Source organism: Crotalus tigris, unplaced genomic scaffold (assembly GCF_016545835.1).
Source record: "Crotalus tigris isolate CLP2741 ecotype Arizona unplaced genomic scaffold, ASM1654583v1 scf7180000024422.1470167, whole genome shotgun sequence".
Lineage (NCBI taxonomy): Eukaryota > Metazoa > Chordata > Lepidosauria > Squamata > Viperidae > Crotalus > Crotalus tigris.
The window spans coordinates 350,001-361,825 of record NW_024100588.1 but is presented as its reverse complement, the minus strand read 5'-3'; the positions used below and the strand labels follow the sequence as shown (position 1 = coordinate 361,825).

General features: G+C 37.8%; 2 protein-coding genes across 2 annotated transcripts; both read right to left on the bottom strand.

The window, feature by feature from the left end:
• Nucleotides 1-1,029: 1,029 nt before the first annotated feature.
• Nucleotides 1,030-4,037, bottom strand: LOC120302047 (olfactory receptor 6M1-like). The gene is made up of 2 exons (XM_039329952.1): nucleotides 3,974-4,037; nucleotides 1,030-2,593 (listed from the first exon to the last, which is right to left on the bottom strand). The coding sequence occupies exon 2, from the start codon at nucleotides 2,337-2,339 to the stop codon at nucleotides 1,392-1,394; it is 948 nt and encodes a 315-aa protein (XP_039185886.1). The 5' UTR covers nucleotides 2,340-2,593; nucleotides 3,974-4,037; the 3' UTR covers nucleotides 1,030-1,391.
• A 2,874-nt stretch (nucleotides 4,038-6,911) lies between these two features.
• On the bottom strand, nucleotides 6,912-9,539 carry LOC120302015 (olfactory receptor 49-like). The gene is made up of 2 exons (XM_039329916.1): nucleotides 9,200-9,539; nucleotides 6,912-8,651 (listed from the first exon to the last, which is right to left on the bottom strand). The coding sequence occupies exon 2, from the start codon at nucleotides 8,248-8,250 to the stop codon at nucleotides 7,312-7,314; it is 939 nt and encodes a 312-aa protein (XP_039185850.1). The 5' UTR covers nucleotides 8,251-8,651; nucleotides 9,200-9,539; the 3' UTR covers nucleotides 6,912-7,311.
• Nucleotides 9,540-11,825: the final 2,286 nt, after the last annotated feature.

Below are 11,825 nucleotides of genomic sequence, written 5' to 3'. Positions count from 1 at the left end.
ATAAGATGGGTGGCTATGTAAACGTTTTAAGTAAATAATTAGGCTGTATTTAAAACCAAATTATTTTTCTAGTTGAATGCAACTTTTCCTCTTGACCATTCATGATGCTCAATCTCACCCTCCCACTTCTTTCTGTGGAGGAGTTATTGTGGGAATTAGGTGCTTCTGCTAAAACACGTAATTCCCACAATAATGTCTTATGTCTAAAGATATAGTTTATCTTTTCTATTACATTCTATTATGGGTGTCTTATGATTAGATTACTTTGTTATTTGTATGTACATTGAGAGTTTATGCACCAGAGCCAAATTCCTTGTGTGTCCGATAAAACGTTGCCAACAAAGCTATTCTGTTCTGTTCATCTGACGACGTGGCTGGTGGGTCCTTTTCTTATAAAACTAGGAAATAGTGGTAGAATAGTTGTCACACGAAGCATTGGGACATTCCTGCTTTAGGGAGGGGGGACATGATTGGAGAAATAATGAAAAGAAGTGATGTGTTGAATCATGGGTAGTATATAATCCATCTGGAATGTCCAACATATGTAGGAAATATGTCACCTTTTCTCCACTAGAACCATGCTGTGATGACTCAAAGGTCATTGATCTGTATCCAGACACAATACCTTACTTATTTCCTCCCAGCTTCCATAGTTTCATACCTCTAAATATACATCATCATTTCTTTATATCATTTCTGTTCTGTTCCCAGTTTGCAAATATTTCTCATATAAGACTTAAATTATAATTAGGAAACAAATCAATTTATGTCAGCTGGTTTTTTTTCTTAAATACTATTGATACTGCAACCCAAAATGATTTTTTTTTCAAAAGGATGATGTGACAGTTTCACATTATGTGGGTGAAAATAATTCTGTTCCTTGCATACTTACACATATATTTGAAACTACGTCACCAGTTACATTACTCTAATAGTAACTTAGAAATTAAAAGCCAAGAAGGTGAAAGATCAAACAAGAGTGCTGAGATCTAAGGAACAGCCAAGCAAGAATTCTAGTCCCAACAGAGGAGAATTTCAGTGCTAGTCTTCATTCAAGATCATGATTACAACCAGAAATAGAAATGCAACAATTTCAAAGCATCAAAATGTACACAGATTGTTTCCAAGTCCTGAACAATCCATCATAATATAAAAACCACCTTTCACAAAATTTAACTCTGATGTAACTGTGGCCATACCCATGCTATTCTTCTAGTAGCAGCACAGAAGCCCTTTTTTCACTGTGCTCTTCTGGAATGTATTTTTGAGATCCCAATCTAGACTACAGCAGTAGGTGATAGTTCTCTTATCCATGTATCAACAAACTCCAACTCTATGTTGATTTGTTTGAGATCAGCCAAGGTTGGCTAAGTGTTTCCAATGGTTTCTTCTCACAAAATACGTTTGTGCCTTTGTAAACAGTCTCGCAAAGCATCTTTGACCTTCTCATTCCTCAAAGTGTAAATAAAAGGGTTCAGTAATGGGGTGACCACAGCAGTTAGAACTGCCACAGCTTTCTGGGCATCCCGAGAATGACCCTTGCTGGGCAAAGAGTACATGAAGATGGCACTGCCGTAGAAGATGGAAGCGACTGTTAGATGAGAAGCACAGGTTGAAAAAGTCTTCCCACGGCTGCCACTGATCTGCATGCTCAAGACAGTCACAATTATGTAGAGATAAGAGACGACAGTTACACACAAAGAGCTGAGTAACACCAGAGGAGAGAGGGTAGATTCCAGAGTCAGGAGAGTATCTACATCATTGCAAGAAAGCTTTATCAGTGGAGCATAGTCACAGAAGAAATGATCAATAACGTTAGAGCTGCAGAAGGACAGTTGGCTCAGGAGAACAATGGGGCCAAAATTATTCATGAAAGCACCAATCCAGCACACCAATATCAAATTCACACAAACCCGTCCATTCATGATGATCGTGTAGCGCAACGGATGACAGATAGCAATGTAGTGGTCAAAGGCCATTACGGCAATCAGGATGATTTCACAGGTACCAAGGAAGAAATAAGAATAGCATTGACTGATGCAGCCCAAGAAAGAGATAGATTTGTTCTGAGAAACTAAATCCATCATCATCTTTGGTGTGATTGTCAGAACAAAAAATATCTCCAAAAAGGAGAGGTTGAAAAGGAAGAAATACATGGGGGTTTTCAAGTGTTGGTCTATGCATACCAGAGTGATAATCATGAGGTTTCCAGCTAAGGTGAAGAAAAACACAACCAGAAGCAATGAAAAAAGGAAGAATTCCATGGGCCTAGGTAGTTGGAAGCCAATTAAGATGAATTCTGTCACTTGTGTTGTGCTGTTCTGAGTCCTAGTTCTCATTGCGAATTTGCTGGTGGAGATAAATCAAACAAAGTAACAAACCACTTCAGATTGGTGTAATTAGAAAATATATATTTTGCCTTCTTCTCTTAAGTCCCAAGTTCAAAACTGGAGACCTCTCATGAAAAATCTCCCCAGCCTTCTGAAGTCAAGAGATCATGCCTCTTCTGATAGAAATGTACCAGCACTGAAATGACTTCTCTCAAGGAGGAGAAACTGAGAATGGATGGTCAACTTTTCTTCAAAATATAACTCTGCAAAAGAAGATATTTTGTTTGGATCATTGTTTTTCAGTCACTGTGTGTGGTTTTTAATAAAAGAAGAACTTGTTTTTATGGAGGAAGGTGGCATTGCTGCTATTATGTGATATTCACTCAAATTATTCTTTCCCATATTTCATGAACAAAGACTGTCTATAAAATTAATGCCTTTATAGAGAAGTATATGAAGATACTTCTTTTTATGTAAGTATATAAAGATACAGTACTGTATATAAACCTCTTGCCACAAAGTAGAAGAGGTCAAGCTATTCTCCAAAACACCTGAGGAATGGACAAGGGGCAATGGATGGAAATTAATCAAGGAGTGAAGCATCCTAGAACTAAGGAGAAATTTCCTGACAGTTAAAACTATTAATCTGTGGAACAACCTGCCTCCAGAAGTTGTGAATGCCCCAGCACTGAAAGTTTTTAAGAAGATATTAGACAACCATTTGTCTGAAATGGTATAGGGTTTCCTGCCTGAGCTGGGGGTTGGACTAGATGACTTCCAAGGTCACTTCCAACTCTATTCTATTCTATTCTATTCTATTCTATTCTATTCTATTCTATTCTATTCTATTCTATTCTATTCTATTCTATTCTACTCTACTCTACTCTACTCTACTCTACTCTACTCCACTCCACTCCATTTCATTAAACACTGAGAGCTTCTACACCAGAGATAAATCACACTTGGCCAAGTAAAGTATTCTTTAAGTAAGTATATTCAACAAAATATGCAGAACTCAAAACCACACTAGGGGAACATTAAGAGAACCATGTAGGAACTCTTTTAACTTACCGCAAGTGGCTTTCAGTTCTTCTATTGGTACAGGTAAAACACACTGACCATAAAATACATTTCTTTTAAGTCATGCAGAGCTTGCAATAATAAGATAAAATCTCTTGGGTGACATTGATGTGGAAATAACCATGCCCTCCTGTACTATCTTCTATCAATGGAGTTTTGCATCTTTCTATTTAATGCTGTCAGTTATGCCTCCTTGATTGACAGGCAGAAAGCCTTCACTTAAGGCTTTTCTTCAGGAATGTATTTACTGAAGTCTATGTCTTCTGGAAGGAAGAACCCAACTGGTTCTCTGAAAGTGAAATTCTACATTATAAATCAATTTAACCATGAAAACATAATTGCTGAGGTTCTATGAATGAGTCTCATCATCTGTGCTACTTTACATAGCATACTGGAAGGTATAGATTTCTGAATTATCATGGATAGTGAGGTTGTGCTGCTTATAATACCTGTGACAGGTGGAGTTAGAAGCCATTGAGGACAAATGTGAACTAGAATTGTCCTTTTCTCAGTTTAAGGTCCTAGACCTTATAGCTCTTCCTATGGTTTCCTATTGGCCATACCTGATATAAGTGATGAGAGGAAAAGGTCACCAGACTGATCATAATTCCTAGTGGCTTCCTGTTGCTACCTCTAAATCATGCATAGACAATTGCACAATACATACTGTATCTGAAAACATCACTAGTATCCTTCTCATAAGGTGTACATGAACTGAGAGAAACTAGAGGCCCCAAGAATGAAACTTTGGGATGATCATCAGTGAGAGGTCTAGCTTGCAACTGGAAGAAGAAAAGAAGTAGTGGCTTCTATTTTCATCTCCATATCCCAAACTTTCAGCAGGAAGATCTCATGTGGTCACTTCCAATTTAGTCTTTTTTAGACTGGCATTCTGATGGATGTGCCTACACATAGGATATGTTTTTATTTTCCTCCATCCTGTGACACTTTTTCCCCACAAATGAACTTAGCAGGTGATTAATTCCAAGCCAGCAATATCCCTCTTTAACAATCAGTTAAATAAATTAGCATTTAAAAAGTATAAGTTGAGATACACCCTTGGAGACATTTGTTAATAGGTTCCCCAGAGAGTAAAGTTTGTAAGTAAGTGTATACATTCTGGTGGCATCAAACTTTAATGATATTAGGCCTGGTTTTTCTAGATTGCGGTGCATATGGTCTTAATATTTTCACCACTGGGAATCCTATCAATCATTGTAGCATTCACATAATTTTTGAGATCCTTATGCCATTTTGTCATCCTATTTATGCTTTGCTTATTTTGCTTAGTTCTGTAAGCAAAATCACCACAGTTTAATAATATAGAAATAGCATTTACTTCTCTCGATTGTTAAACTATGTCCGTTTTGCTTTCAAATCAGAGGAAAAGCAAAAACATCTGTTAAAATATTACCCCTTTAATTCAGTTTGTTGAGAAGCATGGCATTTTCTATTCTTAGTACTTTGAGGAGATGTCTTGTCTTCTTGGCTCACATATGTAGCCCCTATGCAATTTTGCTGCCTTCTTCTTCTATACCTTTTTATGACAATGAAGATGGAAGCAACCTCTCATAAACAATAGAACTAGTTACTGTTTTGAAGCAGCTAGCTATCAAATTTTGCTTCCTAAGTTATTTTTCGGATGGAAACTATTTTTCGCTCCTCGCAATCTACATAAAAGCCATTTTCCAGTTGGTTAATCAATGTATCATTATGCCTATAAATCAAATTCAATGTTTGGTAGGCATAGCATTCTCCATTCGCAGGCCTTTGGAAAAGAAGCCTTGTCTTCTACTTCTTCTTCTCATGGATGTACCCCTTCTGCAACATCTCAGCCATCATCTTTAATATCTTTCCATAGCAATGAACACAGAAACAACATCTTATACTCAATAGAGCAAGTTACAGTTCTGAAGCATGTGGTATAAGAAAAATTCAAGACTGATTTGTGAAGATCCCTCAGGGACATCTCAATGCAGAGAAATGCATTACAAGGAATCTGTATCAAATATTCTGTATCTCCCTCTATTGTTAATGTCAAACCCAAAGACAGAGAAGACCATTGTGTGCAAGTTCCAAGGGATGTCTTCACTTCAGTTGAAGATTTATTTAATTAGCCATTTAATTCAGATCTAATAATAGAAATCAGTTCTCAATCAAATTCAAGAGTTAAAGCACACATTTACAAAACTCATTGAAAATGGTGGGAATCAAATGGACTAGGCCGTGTCTAATTCCATTGGCCATTGGTAATAAAACTGAGCCTCCCAGTGGGACAGTGAATTCAGACAGAAATTATTTGAGGGAGGATTCCAGAGCATCACAAAACATGATCAGACATGGACATCAATGCCCATTTCTGATCTGGATTCACATTTCTTTTATTTAACTGTAGTTTTGTTTGCATTCTGAGACGTTCAAGAACTTCCCTCTGCTTTCAACCTTTGCTAGCTATTTGGATACCCAAAAATGTTTATAAATGAGAACTATGTGTCATATTGAGCAAGATAAAGGAAGGGAGGTCTTGTCTGCTATTTTTCTCCAATATCCCAAGGCAACTTTGTATGAATTCATGATAGGTCTTGAGAAATAAGATGCTATAATTTAAAAAGTCCTTATTCTTGTGGTTTGGATTGAATTAACCAATAAAACTGCTTAATTAGATACTTGTTTTATTCATTTTATTTATTAAACCAAATTTACTGCCCACCTCAGATTAAGGTGACTATGAGCACCTTACAACCATTAATTTCTATATTAGGAACATTCTGCAGCTCTAGATCTCATGTTTCATGCCTTTACTATGCATTTTCTGTTACATTCAGCTTTATCAGTGGGAGCATTGCCTGCTGATATTCTATAATCACTGAGCTTCATTCTCCAGTTCAGTTATTTTAATCTGTGATAAACATCAAGAGGAATAGCTACATTCACCAGTATTGACTCCCATAAGTAAACCAAAACCAAATATCTTATTGTACTATATTGTACAATATAGTGAGAAATAATAAAACATACTTGAACCCGAGAAACAATCAGGAGATGGTGGCTGTATGTTCTTCTTCTGAAGATGGTAAGAGCTTTGAGGGTGCATTAAGTGAAGTTCTCATATCTCCTAGGTCACATAATGTGCAACCAGATGTCTTTTGTAAATGGACAACCAGGAGAGATGGGCAATTGTCTTTTTCCATTGTTCTTCACTAGCAAACCAATTTTTTCAGAGATTCGGCCTTTGATATCAATCAGATGTTTCCATTCTTGATTATCCCATCCTCTATGCCAGTGACAGCGAAACCTTTAGTGACCCAGTGCCCAAACTGCAACCCAAAACCCACTTATTTATTGAAAAGTGCCAACAGCACAATTTAATGTGAATACTGAAGTTTTAGTTTAGAAAAAACAACTCATAGATTAACATCTTTTGTCTTAAAAGAAAAACACCATAACAAAGCTTTCAATGATACAAACAACTTTTTATTGAAAGGTAAACAGTTTGCGTTAGGCATGCTTTTGAACCATTAATGTGATTTTTGTTGTTGTATGCATGCTGATAATTTGTCTAACCTTGGCTTATATTTTGTAAGTTTGAAATCAACATATGCAGCACTCAGGTCATCTGTAGTCTGTTTCTGGTGTCAGATTTGATATAATTCAAAGCTGAAAATGGCTTTTTTCCTATGAAAACCTAGCCAAAGAGTGAGGCATGTGTGCCCACAGAGAGAGCTCTGAGTGCCCCCTCTGGCATGCATGCCATAGGTTCGCCACCACTACTCTATGCTTTCTCAAATCCCCTTGTAAGACCATCTCAATTGGGTAATTATTACATCTGAAGGCAGCACAATCCATTGAAAGACATTAAATCTGAACTTCTATTTTGGAGCCCTAGCAATAGCCAATCATATCATTTTTTTGCGAAACCAATCCTTTGTCTCAGTTCAGCCTTCAAAGCATTCTGCAGTTGTCTGTTCCTCAAAGAGTACACGATTGGGGTGAGAAAGGGCGCAATAACAGTATTCAGAAGAGCCACTATTTTGTTGTAGTCTAATCCAACGGTGCCTTTTGGCTTGACATACATGAAAATGCAACTGCTGTAAGTGATAGTGACCACGGTCATGTGAGACGCAACAGTGGAGAAGGTCTTCTTCCTACCAGTAGCTGATGGAATGCGTAGAATGGTGGAAATGATTTTGACATAAGAGACAATGTTGACATTTAAGGTCCCAAGCAGACTGAATATGGCAACTACAAAATAAGTCATTTCTAGGAAGCTGATGTCCACACATACCAGCTTCATTAGGGGTCCATAGTCACAAAAAAAATGATTCATGACATTAGGACCACAAAATGGCATAAGAAATAAAGGAATGGATATAACTAGAATTAGTGATAACCCCCCAACCAAACAAGAAAATACTAATAATGAGCAGATTCGGGGATTCATGATGGTTGTGTAGTGAAGAGGGTTGCAGATGGCTATGTAGCGATCAACAGACATTGTGGCCACTAGGAAGAACGCAGTGGTGCCAAGGACCAAATAAAGAAATACCTGTATGAAACAACCAGCTAAAGAGATGCTCTTAGTACCAGTAGCTATGTTGACCAGTGCTTTGGGAATTATAGTACTCATATACCCAATATCTACCCATGCCAAATGTCGGAGGAAGAAATACATTGGGCTACAGAGTTGAACATTCACCAGTGTGATAATAACAATCATTGTGTTTCCTATTAATGTCAAAAGATAAATCCCAAGCAGGAGGAGAAAAAGGCTAACTTCAATTGGAGGGTTGGCATTCAGCCCCAACAGTGTGAATTCATTTATTGTGGTCCTATTTGCCATTAGTTCATTCCTAAAAATTGAGTGAAGATATTAATTTCCAGATCCCCATTCTTCTTTTAATTGCATGTTTCAAATGGGCATCAGCTTATCAGTTTCCATTCTTTGCATTAAAAATGAAAGATAAGTTAAAAACCTGATGCTTTGAATCAGACCACGATTCTTTTAATATGTTATTCCAAACAGGGCAATTCTTCACTGTAGTCTTCTTCTGAGTGTGGTTAATCCAAGTGGAGCTACAAGGGACCTCTCCATGTTTCAGCCTCTCAAAAACAATTCATCTTTGTGGACATGCAAGGATCTGTTTCTGGATGATGATATTTTGGTTATCTCACCTTTGCTCAATGTTCTCCAGACTGTTCTTCTGAGATGGGTTCAAATTCTCTTTCAATATTTTTTTTTACCTAAAATCAATGGGAACAGAGGATTGTTAACAGAATCAGTGTGAACAGATAAAGATGATTAAAATGCATGCAGGAACTGGGTACATCTAGTCTAATGAAAAGAAGGACTAGGGATGACATGATAGCAGTGTTCCAATATTTAAGGAGCTGCCACAAACAAGTGGGGGGTCAAGCTATTCTCCAAAGCACCAGAAGGCAAGACAAGAAACCATGGATGCAAACTGAACAAAGAGAAAAGTAACCTAAAACTAAGGAGAACTTCTTGACAGTGAAAAAAAATTAATCAGTTTAACAACTTGCCTCCAGAAGTTGTGGTACTCCTATATTGAAAAAAGAATTGGAAAAAAAGGAACTATCAACTTATGTTTGATGCCTAACATTTTCACCCCTTGCAATCTACATATAAAAATATTCATATCATTGTTATGATGTTATGCTATTGTCTCATTATAATTTCTGCTGGTAGAAGCCATTTTGTAGATGGTTAAACTGTGTTTCAATATGCCTACAAATCAGAGGCAAAGCAAAAGCATCTGTTAAAATATTACCTCTTAATTCAGTGTTTGGGAAGCATAACATTCTCCATTCTCAGGGCTTTTGAGAAGATACCTCGTCTTCTTGGCTCATGGATGTACCTCCCCTGCAATGTCTCTGTCTTTGTCTTCAATAACATGTCATGGCAATGAAAACAGAAGCAACCTCTCATAGGCAATGGAACTAGTTACTCTTCTGAAGCATGTAGTATAAGAGTGATTCAAGTCTTGCTCATGAAGATCCCTCAGGAGCAAAGAAATGCATTGCAAGGAATCTGTATCAAGTATTCTCTTACTAATAAAGGAAAATATTTGTAGCTCAGGGTTGACATGAGGGATCCTTTGTGCTCTCTGAGCTTGCTTGTTTCCTTGCAGAAATTTCATTGCCCAAACTAGGTAACATCATCAGTGCTGTCAGTTTATATTCTAGACTAGCTTTGCTGGCTGAGGAATTCTGGGATTTGAAGTCCACAAGTCTTAAAGTTGCCATGGTTGAGGACCGCTTTTCTAGTGTATATTCTACTCCAGGGGGTCTTCAAACTTGGCCCTTTTATGACTTGTGGACTTCAAGTCCCAGAATTCCTCAGCCAGGTACGCGGGCTGAGGAATTCTTGGACTTGAAGTCCACAAGTCATAAAAGGGCCAAGTTTGAAGACCCCTGTTCTACTCTATATTATAGAGCCGTAGTGGTGCAATGGTTATAATGCAGTACTGCAACTACTTCTGCTGACTGCTAGCTGCCAGCAATTTGGCAGTTCGAGTCTCACTGGCTCAAGGTTGACTCAGTCTTCCATCCTTCCAAGGTTGGTAAAATGAGGACCCAGATTGTTGGGGGCAATATGCTGACTCTGTAAACTGCTTAGAGAAGGCTGTAAAGCACTGTGAAGTGGTATATAAGTCTAATTGCTATTGCTAGTGACTTTCCTGTCTGTGATGGTGGGGATGGTCTTAGAGATTCTTTGATTGGGCTGTTTGCTATTGGCTTCATTGGCAGTTTCTTGATTGGGGAATTGTTTACTTGACTGTTGGTCTGATTTTAACCTTGGAGTTAATCTATGCTTTTCTGGATGCTGATTGCTGATGGAGAAGTGATTGGGTCTTCTTGCGTCTTTTTGGGCTGGGTGATAGTCCCTTTTGCTTAGTCTATAGATATTGTTAATGTCTATGTATCTATTGAAAAGACATTAACAAGCACCTCTCCACCAGCACCCAGCACCCAGATCAGCATAGATTAACTCCAATGTTAACATCAGACCAATAATCAAGTAAACAATACCCCAAGCATTACTAGTGTTAGAAGTAAAGTCTTCATCCTGGTTCATCCAAGCCGGGAATAAATAAGCAAACATGGCGATTGCTTTGGGAAGAAGGTTACAGTTTATTGCAGAGAGATGGTTCTTCAGGAAAGCAGAGGAAAGTAGGGGGCTGAGCACATGGGGTAGTAGGCTTTTATATCCTCTCTAGCCTTGTTTGGAATAGTTTCCTGTTCCTGTGGCATGAACCTTGAGGCTGTTTCTGAGTGTTTGTCTAGGCCTTGATATCTGTGGTTTAATCCTATTATCATATCTTGCTTCCCAGGTGATGAGGCTGACTCCTAGAGTTTGGGTGGGGTATGCAGATCTTCTCTTTTGTCTTCTTGATTGCTCTGGCTCCAAATTTCTGATGGTTATACATCTGCATTTGTACGGGGCTAAAGTCTTGCTTGGGGCAGAGAGATAGATTTGGGGCCAGGTTTGGTTTTAAAAAGTCCTTTTGAGGAAAAATTATTTTTCTGCCCTTTTTAATATTTCTTTCTCTGGGCTAACTTCCCTCACTAGGTAATTGAGCAGGTTACCTAGTTTGGGTAATGATATGTCTGCAAGAAAATGAACAAACTCAGAGAGCACCAAGGACCCGTCAAGTATTCTGTATCTGCTGCCTTTATTGTTGTCAAACCCAAAGACAGAGAAAATCATTGTGCTCATGTTCCTCATACTTTGTGCTTTGTTTTGTTCTCTGTCATGCAACATACCAAGTTTTGTTGTGGTTTGCTTTTGACTTAACCACTGAGAACCCAACCTCTGTGATATGTGATTACCATACAGGCTTTGTTTCTTTTTGAAGCACACAATGCAAAAGGTATTAGCAAAGTCAGGATGGGATTGGATTGGATTGGATTAAAATGGTATTGGGTTAGGTTGGATTGGATTGAATTGAAAATTGGTTATAAGATAGGCTGCTATGTAAATGTTTTAAATAAATAATTAGGCTGTATTTAAAACTAAATTAATTTTCTAGTTGAATGCAACTCTTCCTCTTGACCATTCATGATGCTCAATCTCACCCTCCCACTTCTTTCTGTGGAGGAGTTATTGTGGGAATTAGGTGCTTCTGCTAAAACACGTAATTCCCACAATACTGTCTTATGTCTTACTGACTTATGTCTAAAGATATAATTTATCTTTTCTATTACATTCTCTTATGGGTGTCTTATGATTAGATTACTTTGTTATTTGTATGTACATTGAGAGCTTATGCACCAGAGACAAATTCCTTATGTGTCCGATAAAACGTTGCCAACAAAGCTATTCTGTTCTGTTTTGTTCTGTTCTGTTCATCTGACTATGTGGCTGGTGGGTTCTTTTCTTATAAAGCTAGGAAA